Consider the following 18,881-nt stretch of genomic DNA (forward strand, 5'->3'; position numbering starts at 1 on the left):
AGCTCAGTTTATTTGAGATGAAGAAGATGAGCCTTTGATGTTTCAGCTCGAGGGCAGCTCGGCAATCTATGAAAGCAGTCCTTGAGTATGTAATATATCACAGCTGTTGTGCCAGATCCCTATATCATGAAAATTTCAATAGTAACTAAACTAGAATGATTTTTAAGCAAAGAACGTAACTTCAACATGTCTTGGGCAATCAGCTCAAAATAACTGCTGACATCTCAGGAATAATAAACTTGCACCTCATGTACACCTGCTATTAAAATGTGATGTATATCCAGACAAGTCATCCGAATAATAAATAATCCGATCTTGGCTTTTCGTTATCCTCACTGAGATTGGATCTCTGTCCTCCAGAGCAAATCCTACCTGAGTTTTGTTAAGTTGAGGGAAACTTTAGAAACTTTGATACATTAAGTTTCTCCTCTCTTTATAGAAAACATATTGTAACACTCTGGATGAAACTTGGATGTTTCACCCAGTGTGCTGTAGTACCGCTGTGTATGCTCTGTGACAAGGTAAATTATAGACCTTGTTAGCACCAGATCAGCTGCACAGATGATTATAATGTACATAACTGCACACACAGTTATTTCTTACTGTATATCATTAAACTGCCACCTGTACTGCTTTCATTTTTCATGCTGTTCTTTGAATAACTCTTCTTTTGCTACTTTAATGTCACAGACTAGTCATATAATCTGTAATTAGGCGTTTCTCTTTCAGCCTTCCCACTCTCTAAATTTGAACAGCCTATATTTGATTTTAGATGAATAAGTATGTACAATAAACGGAACTGCATTCACATATGGATCAATGTGGTCACAATGTGTCCCTGACCACCTCCAGAGGTGATTTTGCCTCAATAAGTCTTGGGTGTGTTCAATTGCAATTAGATCAGCCGAAATGCATTTCATGCAAGGTGTAAAGGGACTTTAACAAGGTTTGACAACCTGACAAATGTACAGGTTGAAAACAAACCCAGAGGTTAGTCAAACTTATCTGAAAGAGAAAAACAAAGCCTACTAAACTATTGCCTTTAATGTAGTTGTGTGTACTTGCGGTAACGGGAGCACTGACTTATTGTTTTGTATCCAAAGCAAATGGAAGCTAATCAGGCTATGCTGTCAGCTTGTCTGATTGTTGCACTGTTGGACCTAATTTTACTAACATCGGCATGTTTTTAAATTTCAAAACTTTGAACAGAAGTGTACAGAAAAAGTAAACCCATGTTGTAGTAACCAGAAGTTTTCTTTGCTGTCGTCAACATGACTTTTTGCATTTAGCGTCCCATAGTTGCCTCTTGTGCAATTACTACTTAGGTCAAAGTTAGAAATTTGTGTGTGACAATAACATTTGAAATTGGAACAGCAAGAACAATGCTGGTGAAAATGAGTGCAGGCTGTCTGTTGCACTCAGTCCATTCATCCCTGTGTCCCCAGGTCCGATCAGTGCATTGCTGTAGGCATTGATGCTATATGATAAACACTTGCTAAAGAAAATTGAAATCCTTCACAGAGGCTGGTGTTTGTGGTCTACTATTCAATCAATTTACCTATTTTTTAATTCATTTTAGCTCATTTATTTCAACTTCTAACTAAACTACATCAAGGTAATGACTATATGTTCCCCACCTTACAGAAGCCTTTTTATTATGCCTTTGTTTCATCTGAATTCTGTTTGAACAACTAAATGAACCATGTGGGTCCCTGCTCCACGGCGTCTCAGAGGAATAGGAATCATCTAAAGGTTGTAAAATATGTACAATTATTTTTTGCCGTGCTTAATTACAGTTGCCTGTTCTGCAGGGGTTTGAGACAGTAATTGGTGAGTGGGTCTTATTTGATCTTAAGCAGGGGAGGAAAAGCTGCTGCAGTAAAACGAACATCCAAGTTTCATCCAGAGTGAAAGAGTGGACCCAAATGAATTAGTATGGTGTACTTGATGAGGTTTAATATGGGAGATTGGAGAAGGAGAGGACCATATGTTTCCTGGTTGGCAAGGGAACTCCTGTAAATATGTGGTTTTCATCTGCAGCTTGCTACCTTTGCATATTGAAATATAGAAGCCAACGTTTTATGCTACTAGTTCTACATACAGAATACACAAACTACAAACTGGCTTTGACAGTGTGCTTTTAAAGGGCAGGTGGGCGAACACAAAGATGTAATTGATGCTATTGCTATGGAAAATCTTAGAGGCTTGCTATTCCTTAGCTTCAAACCTCAGCTTAGATTGTTTTAAAGGTCCACTGTGTAAGATTTAGTTGGAATGGGATCCATTGGTGCATATATATATATATATATATATATATATAGATATAGATAGATATAGATAGATAGATAGATAGATAGATAGATAGATAGATAGATAGATAGATAGATAGATAGATAGATAGATAGATAGATAGATAGATAGATAGATAGATATTTGGCAGAAATGCAGAAATGAGAGATATAATACTCGCAACCATGATTTCATTGCTGACAATTAGAGTTGTGCTTTCATTACCTCAGAATTAAACATTTATATCTACAGGGAATGGACAATCCAAACACTGGCTCTAGATTGGAATTGCAATGTGACGTGAGAGATGATTCATTATTATTGACATTAAAGGGCTTCATTAAAGAAATGATTTGCAAATAAACAGTTTCCATTAGACAGTAGCTTGAAGGCTGGCTTCTGGCTGGTCAAATGTGCAGTTGCTAAATAAATAACTACCAAGTCAATCAGCAACCAATTTACCTTGTATTATTGCTGGCATATTTATATTTAGTGATTAATAAAACAAATCATTCCAGCTCCAAACCAAACAGTCCTTTGAGTTCTTTAGTGGTTAGCAGAAATGAACTGCTACAGCTAGCCAGAGTGGTTGCACAGCATATATATTTTAGACATGGCACCACAATGACTAAAGCATATGGCTTCTTTCTCCAGCTAATTAAAGAGTAACACCTGTTTCAGGTATTTGTTTACATCTGTTGGTTGTGGTCATATGTGTGTTTTGTTGCACCTGTAATTACACCCCAGCAGTGACATCACTGGGTCCTAGAGTACGACTGTACACCACTGCAGCACAATTTCAAGGGGGTTAAGTTACTCTTTAAGATTATTTTTGATGCCGACATAGGTCATTAATTTTGTCCTGTCAATATTAATGGCATTCAGAATTTTGTGTTAATAAAATAGCAACATCGAAAGAGCATGTAAATCATAAAGTTAAGGTTACATTTCTAGCTCTGTCTATTTTATGACTATGTTTCAATAAACCACAACACATTGACTTTAAATATACAAATGTGAAAAATTAAAATCAAGCAGGAATATTAGCAACTCCATCTCTTCCCTATACCTACCTATCGAAGCGGTTTGAGCCCAAGTCAGCCAAATCAAAATCTGAGACTTCAGCGAGTGAGTAAATATCATAGTTCACAGCCACACTGCACTGTTGGGATTGTTTTTACACCTGCCAAGAGTTAGTGTGACCAGGGCAAGTTGAGCAGCAGAGAGATGAATGCTGTGAAACTGGTGCATTTGCTCAGCTGCACACAGAACACACCACATCTTTCCTCTGTCTTATTCCCCTCTCTTTTATTCTCCATTTATTTATTTCCCCTCATTAGTTGTGAGGGTTGCACGGCGACCCAGTGTTCCTACCTTTTCATCCCTCAGAGCAGGCCTGCCTGGAAAAGTCACATTTGAAAAGGCACTCTAGCCTCTTGTCAGCCATGAGTGAGCACACTCCGTGGCCTCGCTAATTGGACATAGAGAGGTTGAGGCCGAGTCGAGGCGTCCCTGGCAGGTTCCACTTGGGCTCTGAAAGGAGCATGGGCAGGAGCACTCATTTACCATGTTGGATGGTGATTTGCAGTAAGAGGTCTGGGAGCTGTTTGCGTCAGCACAGGGGTAATCAGAGGAAGAAAGAGCCAATGAAAGTGAATAAGCACAGACACTTCTTTCCTGGAGAGAGTGATGATGGCTGAAAAGAAATTCTGAAAGAATTCAAAGGGTGATTTATTTCACCCAATAATGTTCAGATCCACTGTGAACAAAATACTTACTTGCACAATAATATCACACAGATGATAATACCTTTTTAAAACAGTTTTTTTTACAGTTTTGACACATAAAAATGGAAAAATGCCAATTAATAAAGCACCTCATGTTGTGAACGCATCCATTATTTGTGGTAACACTTCTGTCTTTGCTATGACTTGACATAAACCATGTAAGTCTGACACAAGCATGTTATAGCAGGCATAATTATCAAACTTAAAGAAACTATTTGACTTTTTATTTGTAAATATTATATTATAGTGTCATATGTGGGTGTCCTGAGACCATTTTTATAGTCATAAATAATTATCTTGACCTGAAGTAAATTAACATTTTATACATTTTATACTTTATTCTGTTTTTTTCATTTATAGTTGCCATTTCAAACTTTACAGTAGTTTTCATTTCATTTCAAAATCTAGATAGAAAATATTGTCAGCAAGTTTGATCTATTAGTTCCTGGTCAGATTGACTTGCCGTGATTACTCACTGCTGAGTTTGAATCTGTATCACGCTTAAAATGATTTGAAGCTGACTGTCTACTTTGTATGTAGAATTATATCATGATTTTGACAGTACATGTGAACATAATACAGCATCATCTGTAGCAGTGTGTCCTGATGAGCTGTCTCCTGCACTTCAAGTTTTGTGTCTCAGATAGACAGATTGCATCTCAGCCTTTTTCTTTCCACTCAGAGATAACCTCCGTTAGACTTCTCACACATTTATTTGTTCATATAAAACCCATAGTTTCATAGCTTACTCCATATGAATCTACAAAGACTACCTTTCCCAGAGCTTATGGAATATACCATAAATGCTTTAACTTCTAATTCCTCACTGTCCTATTGCTTTCAGCATTCTCCTTTTTTCCATACCTCATTTCGTCTTTCTTTTCACTTCTCTCCTCTCTAATATACAACTCATACATAATTCATGCAAAAATACTGGATTTTCTGTGTGCTGGTGGCTCAGCAAAGTGAGGACCACATTTGAATTCTCATTTTTGTGAATTTGAGTCTGGATCTTACGTGTCACCTCTACTTTTTCACCATAATAGTTGCTGTCACTCAATGCTGCATGCTATCTATTGAATGTGAAATGACAGAACAGTCTGAAACTCTTGTGGGCTCTGACTTCAGCCCCAGTTTTTGCTTATATTTGTATATTTTTGGTAAGTTATTATTTAACTATTAGCAGTTCCTGTCTGCAGTGGACTCATGGATGTGCAGATAACTATCACTGAATTGTTCTGACACTGAAGAAAACTTAAAAACATGATGATTATCAGGAGGATTTTGATGGATTTAAACTATTACTAAGTGCATGTGTGCATGTTTACATGTTTACTTGCAATTTACATTGGATATGATGATGACCTCAAGACATGTAAGTCATGCTGAATCTGAAAATGTGTCCATATGTCATGTCTGCGTGTTCAGATTTGACTGAGTTATGACTGCAAGAAAGAACATGATTTTTTAATACACTTCACTGTGGTAGTTCCTGTCAGGCAGTGCTCCGTACTATCTGTTAAATGTGAAATGCAAGAAAGTGGATTTCTTGTAAATCAGAATCCTTAGCAAAATGTGAAACTTCCTAAAGTTTGTGTTGACTTTGTGGTTGTGTTAGGTGTTGACTCTGGTGTTATTGAACAAAATAGATAAATAGATTTGTGCAAGTAGACTTGAAAAGATGCCTGCGGTGCTTAGAAAGTAATATTTTTGTTGAGACTGTGTCGGAATAGTTGATTCGCCTCAGTGATTTCAGAGCTTGTAGTTTTTGCCATAGTTATGCCACAGTGACATATTATGTACTGTATATTCATAGATCTTTGGACATGTTAAACATTCTAACATCCACAGTGTGGTAAGTTGCAAGCGAAATCCCAATTCCCACATGAATGCAGTCTTGTCAGTGTTGCTTCTGGGTGGATCAGATGGGTGTAAGTGTGGCCCCCAGGCACCGCAACAGAAACAGATTTCCATTCCCAGCCAGGCATAGTCCCAAATGGGTTCTCTGTCGACACACACATACTTGTACGTCTTAGGAATGGGCAATAAATTATTAGTCTACTAAAATGTAACGCAGGGGAATGGGGTTAGGGTTAGCCTATCTTTTTGCGCTGCACAGGCTGTAGAGGTTTGTCGCAATGATAGCCTGTACTGTGCTCAATAAAAACCTTCATTCTCCATCCACAAACCTTAACAGTAACAGAAGCAAATCTCCAGTGACTGTTGCCATCATGATAATCTTCTCTGCTCTGGTGGCATTCCAACGACGTGTGCTAACAGTGCTAGCAAATGAGGTGATTAAAAATTGCTCATTGTCTTGTCTCTGTGCTTAATGGTTTATGATCGGACCAGTTGTTCTATTATACACAACTTTAATGTTACATAGTTTGCACTGCATGTGCATTTCCTTTATTTTGTTGAAGTACTACATCATTCTGAAGCCTGTTTGATATTGAGCTGCTGATGTGTGACCGAAAATACTGAACATTATCTCCGACTGCTCAGATCATTGTGCTATATAGCAAACCTTTGCTCTATACATTGAACAAATATTGACATATTGACTGACTACTCAGCTCCCCATGCCCATCCCTAATGACGACCCTCAGTGACATAATGCATTCCCCAGCACTTTACCCTAACCTTAACAATCATAACTAAATATCTAACCCCAACCTAAACCTAAACCAGCTCTTTGAAGGTCTGTCCAAAAATGAGTGTCCTCACTCCCAAGGTCTAAACCTCAAACCTTGTTCCTCACAAAGATAGATGTACAAGTACCCGAACAATCTAGACAATCTATGATTCTCATGGGAACTGAATGCATATGCTTTACTGTATCCCAATACACACACACAACTGTATAGTGAACGTGTTCACAATGCCAGCATTGTCCAATGTGCTTTAGTAATTGTATATCGTTTTCATTTTGCATTGTGTGTATTTGTCTTCTATCCCGGCAACAAACATGTCACACTAACTGAGCCATGAAATAAAAAAACAGAATGCTCGGGAGGACTGCAGGACCTGGCAGGATTTCTGTGATGGTGGACTGAAAAATACATCCAGTCTGTTTGTGACAGTAAACAATAAACACAGCCACTGTTTTTGTATAGTTGAATGTAATTATACAGTGATAAAATATAACAAATTACAACACAGCTGTTCATACAAATTGGGCTGACTGCTCACCAGACCTTGGCTGAATAGTTTGTGGTCAGACCATTGAAGTGAAACTGCAAACAGGACTTCTCTGCTCAAATTGTAAACAGCAGAGAGAAGTTTGGTGTGTACAAGTCCTTGATTCTACAGCTGACCATGAAGCACGTACACAGCAGTCGTGCGTGTCTATACACCGCAAGCTTCTACCATTAAAGAATTAAGGCATGTCCATAGAGCCAACATTTGGTCTGTGTGAGCAGAATTATCACTTAGCTGCTGGTAACTCAGAACTCTATTCTTATTTTGGAATTCAGGAATACAATGCTTTACCCCCCGAAGTTCACTCAACACGACTGTGTCCACCGGTGGCTGTGAACAGGCTGTTTTTCCTCTGCTCTACCGTCTTGCACAGAGTCTATTTATGCCAGAGCAGCTTGTGTCTGTGAAGTTTTAATTTTCCTTATGAAATATTGAAAATGTATTCAAAATGAATGTTTGAATGTCCTATCAATTGTTACTTTACATACATATTGCAAAACTAGTATTTCTTGGCACTTCTCAGATAAATTCAGGCAAACAAAAGAGATGTTGCTCAACCAGAACTCAATGTGGAAGGATGCAGTGAGCATCTAGAGTTAAGCTACTTCATTTTAAAACAAGGATGGAACTATCAGTGTTGTACATGGTTTCATGTTGACTGCCTGGATGACTTTCTGGTGTGCACATCAGTGATTGTGGACAGTGCAGGAAGTCCAACTCACTGTTTCTAGGTATTTTAATAAACGGGCAAACAGGATCTGATCACTTTGTCACAACTCCTGCCAACCTTTCAACCATTCTACCATATTACTACTTTTGTCTTTTTTGATCTTTTACTGAGCATTCCCTCAGTAGCCTGTGGTAGTACTGTATATCTCGGTCCAATTTCATGAATTTCTTGCCATTCCATTGCAACTTTTTGATTCTTGTTTGCTTGCCTGCTTCCCAATCTTTAACTTTAGAGGCTTTCCACTAGCAAACCGCTGAATAGTGGATGATGGCTGAAGACATGACATGCTGTTAATCAAAAACATCTACATTACAGAAGACTAGCATTTATGTGTAACATGCTTTCATGTTAAACTTCTATAATGTTTTAGTTATTTTCCACAAGACAGTTCTTTTTCCCATTTTCATGCTCACATAATTTTCTCATCAGGTCAGTAAACCCTTTGGTTTGTTCTCAGGGAAGCTGCTGCAACACTGTGCTTCCTATATCATCAATGAAACTGGTTACACCCAGTACAGGAGATTCATTCCACAAATGTACAGACCAGTCTTCCATTTATATGTTTTAGTTTTTCTCTTTTAGTTAATCTTCCTGTATATCGAAAATGACTGATGATGACTGAATAACTTTAGTCCGTACAGGACATAGCCTCATCTAATCTGTAGATGTTAACTTTCCTATAATACACACACTTTGTGAAAAAGTTTCACAGTTCTGTGCTGGGCCAAAAAACTGAGGGACCAAATCCAAAATGAGAGCTCACCGTGTTGTTTTGCCTCTGACTCACGCTACAGCGTATGTGGGCAACAGGTGTAGCTACTAGCCAGTGAAAAGGCACTTTTGCTCCACGAACTGTCCACATACGTTACGTGTTCAGTGTAGCCAAAGGGTTAGTGTTGCGTGCTGTCAGCTAACATGCATTAGGGAATGGAACAAAGGGGGAACAGAAAAGGGAGAATGTAAAGCTCAGTGTGACTATTTGTTTTTTAATGAGCTTTTTGTCTGTGTGTGTGCGTGTGCGTGTGTGTGTGTGTGTGTGTGTGTGTGTGTGTGTGTGTGTGTGTGTGTGTGTGTGTGTGTGTACTCGTCCATGTATTGCATGCATGCTGCATTGGTGTCTATATGTATGTATGTGTGCGCAGCTTCCCTGCTGTACGTGTGAAAGCAAATGGATATATTTAGGTTTTGTCTTAGCAGCAGTTTTCTTGTCTCCCGCTGTTGAAGAGCTATTCAGTGAAAATGTGTTTTTCTGTTATTAGGAGGCATGTGGCCATCTGAATAATGCATCCTGAATACTGCCTTGTTATGGCAGCATATACAGTAATGTTCAAGGCCAGGCAGTTCAGAATGGCACCGTAATGTGTCACGTTGCACGGTGTTAAATATACATGAGGTGGTGTTCACAAGAATTTGCATGGCAAGCATTTTCAGCTGACCATGTAGGGTGGCAAAGCAGGCTTCATTGGTTACGTGCCAACTCATGTGGTCGCCAAAGATTTTACATGTGTTTAGTCTGACCGATAATCTGCAACACTGTCGGGTTTAAGAAGGCACCAATATGGTGCTGAGGTATGGAAAAAAAAGGAACAATAAACATAAAAATATTTCTTTCCTTTTTTCATTGTGGTCACTTTTTTTGTTGCTAAATCCAAATTGACCAATTTATTATTTAAATTGTCCTCATTAAACTAAATTAGCTCAATGTCAAACTCTCTCACAGCGACACGTTGTGTGTTCACTTGTTCTCAAATGACCTATTTACTGTACACATCCTGCATACATAGAGCATGATTAAAATTCATTTGCAGTCATGTTTTTTTCCACCTGACAATTACAAGTCTAATATTAACTCTCCTTTTAGCTCTGTTTTGGTCTCCACCTGCTCCTGGGGGAAATGTCACTGTCAGGTCACTGCAGAGGTAGTGTTAAATCTTAGATCTCACTCTATAGACACAACAGATAGCTATATAACATAGAAGCCTCTTCAGAGTCAGATAACAATGTTGGACCACTAAGAGTGAACGTATTCCCTTGTTTGTAAACTAATGAGCTTTTATGGACATCGAATAGTTGTGTCACTGTGCTGAGGGCACATAGACGAGGTGGAGAAGGCAGCATCTTTAGAAATGAGGCATATTGATAAATCCTCTATTCTCTTTGGCCAAGCTTCAATAAATCATTCAGCATGAAACATCTTGGACTCCTATTCATGACCATTGATAAATAGAATTCTTCGCAACAGGCAATCAGTACTGCTGATTTTATCAGAGCCTTTTCATTGAAAATAGCTGCCTCGTACTGTTGGAAGAGTAAACCAAAAGTAAAGCTGGAAAACCAAAACAATAAGCTGAAAGACACAAAACACAAGCAGCCTGATAACTCTATGTTGGTGAACCTTCGTTCAGAATACACACATTTATTCAATGCAGTGTTGACGGAAAAATTTGGATTATTGCCGCTTAAAATAAAGTAGATGAGAAAAAAAAACAAACAAAAAAGCATTACATCTTGTAACTTGAAAGAAAGCAGAATTTAAGAGTTAACTGCACTCCCAGCCTCTAATATATTTGGCTTCCTTAGATGAAACTGAGCTTTTTCTTCTTGTTCAGATATGGCTGCTATATTTCTCTGATTCCTCAGATTCTGACACAGAGCCAATTTTGGCTTGAAACGTACTTTTAAAAAAAAAATCATTTTAATAAAGGAGACATTTTTACAGGAGCAGATGCAAGTACTTTCGGAGATATAATTCATAACTACAGTAGGACTCAGCTTTTCACACTTATATCTATTGCCTCATTCCTTCCTCCATTATTCAAAAGAGAGCACTTTGCTTCTGATAGAAATATAAAGCCACATAAAGCCCATTTGTTGATGGAGTAAATGTAAAAGCTTCATGAACTGAGTTGAACAGTGAACATGTCCAGTCTAATTCAGGCAGTGAATGAGAATTGGATTAACTGTAAATATCTCATATAGAGGTAAACAATTGACAAAATGATAGTGTTTTTCATGCAGCAGACCTCTCCTGTCCTTTGTGTGCTTCTTTACTGTACTTCTCCTTTTTATTCTTCTTATCTCACTTTCCTCCATCTCTCTTTCTTCTTGCTTTCAACACTTCAAAGCTTTTCTCAAAATACTGCTTTTGCATCTATTTCTCCACAACCCTTAAAGACAAGACATCAAATTAAAGCAGCACACACACACACCTTAAGCACATTGTGCCCCCACACATATAAAAACATACAAGAGCACATCAGCTGTGTTTTGCACCTTGTCATAAAGTGTGGTTTCATTTTCAACACCTTTAAACCTGGTCATCGGATTCTTGCATGTGTTGTTAAAGTGACTGCTGCACTAAATGATAACAGTGGATTAAATGGCTATGTGTTCTGTAAAGATGTCACTCTTCCATAACCCTTTCACCGTCTTTCAGGTCATTGTCTTGCTCAGCAGAGGAAACTCTGATAGCAGCTCACACAGTTAGTAACTAGTTGGTGAAATGAGTGAAGCATTTAATAATAATTCTAAAAAATATTTTATAATAACAATATACTTTTTAAAACACACTGAGTGTTCCACAACAGAATACATTAAAATAAAGAAATATATAAAAAATGAACGAAAGGCCATTAAAATGTCATGGTTTGTGAAAAACAGATCTTGGAGCAAACTGTAAAATTTAGAACAAAGTTTATTCAAATGAATGAGTTGATGAAGTGCAGTGAGTAAGTCCAGAGACAGCACACAACTGGGCAGGTAGACTGAGCTGAGCTGATGGCGGCTGAACCAACAGACAGCCAAATCTAGAGAGCAGTAATCCTGAAGCACAGGAGAGCAAAAAACAACGTTCAACACGAGGTGGATCAAAATAATAAATAATGATTTGGCCATAATGTGTGCACCACGTAAGGGATGGAACAATTGATCTGAGTCTTGATTGGTGGATGAGATACAGGTTGCAACATGATAAGGGTAATTAGATGTAAACACCCAGCCAGATCATGACATGAAAGATGACATAACTGAAAAGCCTCTGTCACCTTTGAGTATAAATCTGAACCTAGGAGGATCACAGAGAGTGAGAAGGAGCATAAAGCACTAAAAGATCTGAAGAAAGAACTTGAGGCTAGACCTCTCAGGGCTTTGTAAATACTCAGTAAAATTTTAAAATCAATTCTACAAGCAACAGGTAGCAAGTGTAAGAAATGATGTAATCATGTGTCCTGGCAGCAGAGTTTTGGATTTGCTGCCAGGAGAGAGTTTCTTTTTACTGATGCCAGAGAGCAAATAAGTTACGGTAATCCAACTTACTAGTTATGAAGGCATGAATAACATTTCCCAGATTTTTAGGAATGAATGCTCTGATCCTTGAAATGTAATATTTAAAGATTTAAGGGTTAGATACAGCGGCAGTGAATATTGTACTTAATTCATTTTTTATGTGGACACAACAAGGACGTTAATCTATATTAATGTTGCTCTAAGGTAAAATATGTCAATGTTGTGTTTATACCTTGTTGTACTGCCCCCAAGTGGCCAATAAAATTACACATTGCTGCTTTAAGTTTGACCATAATTCATTATATATGCAGTCACACTGACACAGACAGTCTTTCACTCTTGAGTCAGTTTAAAGTTTTATATTCAGCACAGACTTCATCTGAGAGCGAGTGGAATGTGTTCCCTGGTGAGGTACGGTGTGACCTCATTTTACTTTAGTGGAAAAAAAACAAACAAACATTGAAATGTTTATCTGTGTCATGCTGAAATAAACAGTGAGAGAGGCAGAAACTGATTCTAACATTCGCTACCGGTCTCACCAGACCAACAAGTGTATGGAATGAAGCAATTTGTGTATGCTGCTGTGTGACCTTGCATGATGATACTGTAAAATGATGTTTAAATAAGAGGGTTTAAAATACCCATGATATAAAAAATCATGATATAGTCCAGGGGTCTTCAACCATTTTTTAGCCCAAGGACAAGAGACAAAACAGAACAGGGACCCCCACCCCCTTTTTAACTTCTTTAATTTTAACTTTATTCAACCTTTATTTCACATTTATATGCTGGGTTATACTGGGTAATGTATGTGTTTATGATTAAATGCCAAGAGCTTGTATCTTTGGACATGTCCACTAATTCATCCAATTGGAGTGCAAATGCCTCTGTTGTTTGTAGTTTCTCAATTTTCTGCACCCTCACATTATTTTGGAGAAAATTGTCAATTGTTATGACAAAGATTGGCGGACCCCCTGCAGTGCCTCTGTAAACCCCCTAGGCGTCACAGACCCCTGGTTGAAAACCCCTGCTATAGTCTATGAGGGTCCTCATTTTGGAGAATCCTCACAAAAAGTAAATTTTCTTTTAAACTTTTTAAAAGATGATAAACACAAGAAGTTTCGAAGCAACATGTTTTTGGCTTTTTTTTTATCCCCTTCAAAGTGTGCTTCAGTTGGCGATAAACCTAAGCCTACTTTTGAAACATGTTTGCTTTAATTTTGCAAAACTGACTGCAAGTGTATGGCATTCAAAACTTTTTGTTATGGATCTTTAGAAAACTGTACAAATAAATATAAGCTGCTTTTAACTTCCCCCAACTTTTTATTTTGGAGAACAAAATTGGCGGGGCTATGTTGCTTAAAGGGGAGATGGGATTGGCGGCGTGTGCTCTCTCACACATTCTCAACCTTGCGGTTTGCCAGGAGGTTGCCTTGCTTCCTGCATTCGGAGGGCTGAGCCCTCCAGTTATTATGATAATGATGGAGGCCTGCCATCAGTGTGTGCTGCCCATTGTGAAGCTAAGCTCTCCATAATCTAGATGGGGGCATTTAGCCATTTGGAATGCTTGCAGATAGACAGATTTGCAGTAGCTAAATATAGGTTAGGCTAAGGATTTGAATGCTAATGATGATACTTGAGGTGCTTACTTTAACCTGTGGGCATTAAAATGATAATGTGGCATCTGCTAACCAACTGCCCTTTAGTTTAATATAATGTTGGTTTATTCATGCAGTTCTTATATTAAAGCAAATGTCATTTAGGCAGCATTGAATAGCACTAATCATCAGCCATGCAGTGAAGGAGTCAAAGGAGAAAGAGACAAGCTTTAGTGATGCTGCCTGACGGTCTGCTTGTTGACATTAAAAGTATCTTTATCAGATTTAAGTGTGAATAATCGGTTGCTCCACTCCTCTTCCCTCTGACTCATCCTCCTGCAAATGTTTTCTCTCCAGTTGGTGCTACCAGAGTACTCCATCCATGGACTCTTCTGCATCATGTTCCTGTGCGCCCAGGAGTGGCTGACTGTAGGCCTCAACATCCCCCTGCTCTTCTACAACACGTGGAGGTGACTATCAGATCCATCATAGTGTGCACGTGTGTGTATGTGTGTGTGTGTGTGTGTGTGTGTGTGTGTGTGTGTGTGTTATCCTGGACCTTCTAGATTTTCTTTCTAGTAAAACATCATTGATTAACATGAAATAAAAAGTAACTGGTATTGAAAAGCTGTAGGTGTCAGTCAGGTTTATGACATACTTGCTTTTAGCTACTTGTTTTGTAAGTTGAAAAGTGGCTGTGTGTTCCTGTATTCCTCTGAATTATTACATCCATTGTCGAACAATTCCGCAACACACTATTTATATTCAGTACCAATGCCAACATGCTCTCACTCCCAACTCAAAAATGGCAGACTGGTCAGTGACCCCTCAAGCTATGACACTAAAGGTACTCTCTATAGTCCCATCTGGTCAAGTTAGCATTGCAAAGAGCTGGATCCAGATCAACCTGACCTTGCAATTGGACAGTACTCCAGTGAAACAGGAAGGCTAGTTTTCAATGCTAGATTTTTGAAACAAAGAGGGACAGATCCAGCTAGCAAGAGTTATAGCAGTGATGGACATGAAGGACCTGTAAGGGAACATCAGAATAGGTGGGTACATGTGAATAATTTTGTCAAGCTAACCATGTAAACAGAAGCACAATTGGTAAAAACAGGCATATTTATCCAAAATAATCCACTGTGTGAAGTTTTGTGGAGATTTTATGTTGGCCTTGCGTTGGCACAATGAGAGTCTTGGAACTGGATTTAGCTGCCTCCTTAGACAGCGTACCAGAGGAACACCTTAAGACAGTTTGAGTTTAAGACAAAACAAGATGTTGGACTGCATGACACCTGTGCTAAAGCATTATATTATGGAAGAAGCATTGTTATAAGTAACCCCACAGTTTAGTTTTTACAATTAATTCAAGTTCATTCACGTTAAGTGAATTTAAAATACATTTCTATGCAGATGATGTTAATTTATAGGTATGCACTGATCTCACGTGTTTTCCAGCATCTAGTGTTTAAAATTGAATATTTTGTGCAGTATTGATGTTTGTGAATGTGTCATTGACCATCTCTACACCTCAGTGCACTGACTGTTGTCCAATCAGTACCCGAATAGCAACAACTGAACACCAACATTCCTAATTGCACTTCATGTTTACCTTCTTACTTCATGTTTAATTTGTGATTACTTACCCTGATCTTTACCTCCCTATTGAGAGGTGGAAAATGATCCATCGGGGCATCTCAAAATTATAATAAACATTTTCTATTACATGTTTTATATGATCCGGAATTATCTGGATGTGGCAAAGCCCTACCTAGAAAATCTTCCACGAACCATCACTGGAAAGTACATGTCACTCAGCAACAGTGTGGCTCACTGATGTGTTTTAATAGATTTTGGAGTATAATGGATCTCTATGGCACAGAGGAATAAGAACTGCAGAGTTAAAAGCAAGTGTATCAGTGTTCTAACACATCTCAGACCTCTGAAAAGCAGTGCCTGAAAAATGGGTCACCAGTCAATGATTTCTTTTGCTGCTCCTTCTTTGTCTGTTTCCGTCTTTGTTGCTGTTCTTCCCGCTGGTGCAGGTTAGACGTACAGGCAGCCTGATTGGTTTAAGCTCATGTGCTCAGCTGGTGGAAGTTTCAGATGTAGAGGAGAGGAGAGGAGAGGAGAGGAGAGGAGAGGAAAACATCTTGCTGTCTCATTAATTGGAGGCTGTGCCAGATGCCCACCGGCTACAGATGCTGCTTCCTGCACAGCTGAGAGATGAGAAGACAAGGAAAGGGGAGGGAGATAGATAGAGAAAGAGAGAGAGAGAGAGAGAGAGAGAGAGAGAGAGAGAGGTAAGTCAGAGATGGTGGAAGATTGAAAATGAAGGAGGTAGTAGCAGGAGGCAGGACAGCGAGGCGAGAGAAAAAGCGAGTGAGTGATAGGAGAGAAATCTAATATTGACAAGGTGATTCAAAGGAGAGGGAGAGAGGGAAGGAGGAAGCTATTTAAACACACACTTCATGGATGCACAGTATGTGATCACACATATGGATATATGTGTGTGTGTGTTTGTGTGTGTGTGTGTGTGTGTGTGTGTGTGTGTGTGTGTGTGTGTGTGTGTGTGTGTGTGTGTGTGTGTCCACATGATGCTCTGCAGAGCATACGTTTCTTGCTGGGAGGCTGCTTTCAGGCCAGATTGACCACTTTGTATTGAAGGAAGTCTTGTGGCCAGCAAACCTTTCTCATTATAGATAGACATTTAGGTCACAAGTTATGTGCGGCTTTCACTAACCTCTCGTGTATGTTGCCATGCAGATATGTTTGCTACTGTAAATAAGGTTTAAGTTATACGTCTCTTTTACCATGCTTGTGGTGCTTGATGAAAATGGCATTCAAATACGGCCTTCCACAGATTACATCCTGGTTGCTTTGTAAACTTCCGTTTATTTGTTCAATATAAAGAAGTTCACAGTGAGCTCTGTTCCGTTTATCGTCCACGAGAGTTGTAGGAGTGCTGATGTGTGAGGAAGCAAGTTAGTCATTGTAGTTTGACTTATGATTTAAACGGTCAGCAATGTGACACACAGCTCATGGAGGCCATAGATAAAACCCTTCACACCAGATTGCTGCAATTTGTCTCAAAATGAGTCCTTATTGAAGTTCTAACACTGACTGTGACTTGCACTTATGGATATCATTATCCCAGATGTAAATTGCAAAAGAGCATGAATAAAAAAATCAAAAGATGAGATAGTAGTTTGTCCATCCAGGCAGGACAATATGGTGATATTTGAAAATGATGATATTGACCTTTATCACCAGATATATATGATAATGCTACAATTTTGCCATGCATTGTCTGCCCAAGTTAGTTTGTGTTGTAACTTCTAAAATAAGTCACTGGGATGGTTGGTTGACACCAACCAGTGGCATATTTTACATGATAGAGTATGAGCTATGCTGTGTCACGAGGATACCCTACTTAAAGGTCCAGTGTGTAACATTTAAGCATTCATCGACAGAAATTGTATATAATATTTATAACTATGTTTTCATTACCGTAAAATCACCTAATAAGAATTGTTATCCACTGAGGGAGCGGGTCCTCTTCCATGGAGTCCACCATTTTGAACCATCATGTTTCTACAGCAGCCCAGAAGGGACAAATCAAACCCTGGCTCTACATACTTTAATGTTTTTATAAGTTTCATGGCCACTGTAGTTTCTCCTTTATGTTTGAACTGAGAAGGAGAGGTTACAAGTTTTCAGTCGGTGCAGTCTGAAGCTTCACCACTAGATGCCACTAAATTCTAGACACTGGACCTTTAACTGATAAGTTCACAGTTTTCTTGTTTCTGAACCTTGAACCCCTGAACAGTTGCCTTCTGTAATTATCCCTCATGTTCATACCGGTCTTGCATTAAGAGAACTCTTTTTAATGTACTTGTGATGTAAGTGACAGGGGACAGTCTTCATTCTTTCATTAGAAACAGGTTAAAATGGTTCTTTAATGGCCAGTATAAACAAGAGGAATATCTACAGCCAGCAGACACTGTTTGAATGTACTGTACATATGGGCATGTGAGTGTGTCTCTCTTCAGTAGATAGACCTTAATTACATAACGTCTGGATAATTTAAGTAACTGGTCTATTCATGAGGGATATTTCCTTGTTAATTAAAAAAATAAGTTTTTGCCAGACTAAAAGCTCTCACAATATGCAAGTGTGTGGGCGTAGAGGGGAATTCCAAGATATGTTGGCCATGTAGTGCTGTTATTTCTTAAAATGCCTTGGTTGCCAGCTGACTCCCTTTCAAAGTCTGTGAGTGTGTGTTTTGTCTAGCATACTGTGAAAAATTTGTCCAGCGAAGCATCTTTATGTCTGTGACATCCAGTGAAACAGGAAGTGTTTGTTAAATGTTTTTGTCTTGTCTGGTACATCTTGCTCAGGGACATTTCTGGTTCTTTTTCTATTATTGATTATATTTTATTGGCTAATCAGATGTAGCAGCTTGATAACTATTAGCTAACCTTGATTACCTCACCATCAGTCATTTGTGCATGTATCTTTTGTAGGAATACATGGGAGTTATATTCAGTGACTCATTACAAAACCCATTCTGTCACTCAAAATACATCAAGATGCATTTTCAACTGCATTACTGAAGATTCATGCATGCACGAGTCAACAGATATGTGATTTCTGAATGTGCATTGTAATTCATTTATGATGGCCAAGTGTACGATCATTTCACCATCTCCAGCAGCTAATGTACATGAATTAAAATACATATATGGACATGCGTATACCATCTGTTAGCCTGGCTATGACTGAACAGACCACATGCATAATGAAGGCAGCTTCCTGGTTGGACTGCATTACCCATCATACCCACCAAAACATAAGTTGAATATTTAACTGAGGGAAATTATCTGTGACTAAAAAGTATCCAGCAGTAAAGCAACATTAATGCAACTGGTCTGTTTTTTTTATTAATATACAGTTATCCATTGTTACAGATTCCTGTTCATTTGTATCAGC

At 38.6% G+C, this 18,881-nt stretch overlaps 1 protein-coding gene across 5 annotated transcripts in view; it reads left to right on the top strand.

The window, feature by feature from the left end:
* cnih3 (cornichon family AMPA receptor auxiliary protein 3) overlaps positions 1-18,881 on the top strand; it is an 82,221-nt gene that overhangs the window by 52,902 nt on the left and 10,438 nt on the right. For all 5 annotated transcript variants that reach the window (XR_003463230.1, XM_027284558.1, XM_027284557.1 and 2 more), the window contains exon 4: positions 14,247-14,359. Coding sequence is in view for 4 of the 5 variants with exons in the window: in XM_027284558.1 (XP_027140359.1) it covers positions 14,247-14,359 (113 nt within the window). In the remaining variant the exon portion in view is untranslated. The remainder of the gene's footprint in view (positions 1-14,246; positions 14,360-18,881) is intronic.

The sequence above is a fragment of the Larimichthys crocea genome, chromosome XI (assembly GCF_000972845.2).
Source record: "Larimichthys crocea isolate SSNF chromosome XI, L_crocea_2.0, whole genome shotgun sequence".
Taxonomy (NCBI): Eukaryota; Metazoa; Chordata; class Actinopteri; family Sciaenidae; genus Larimichthys; species Larimichthys crocea.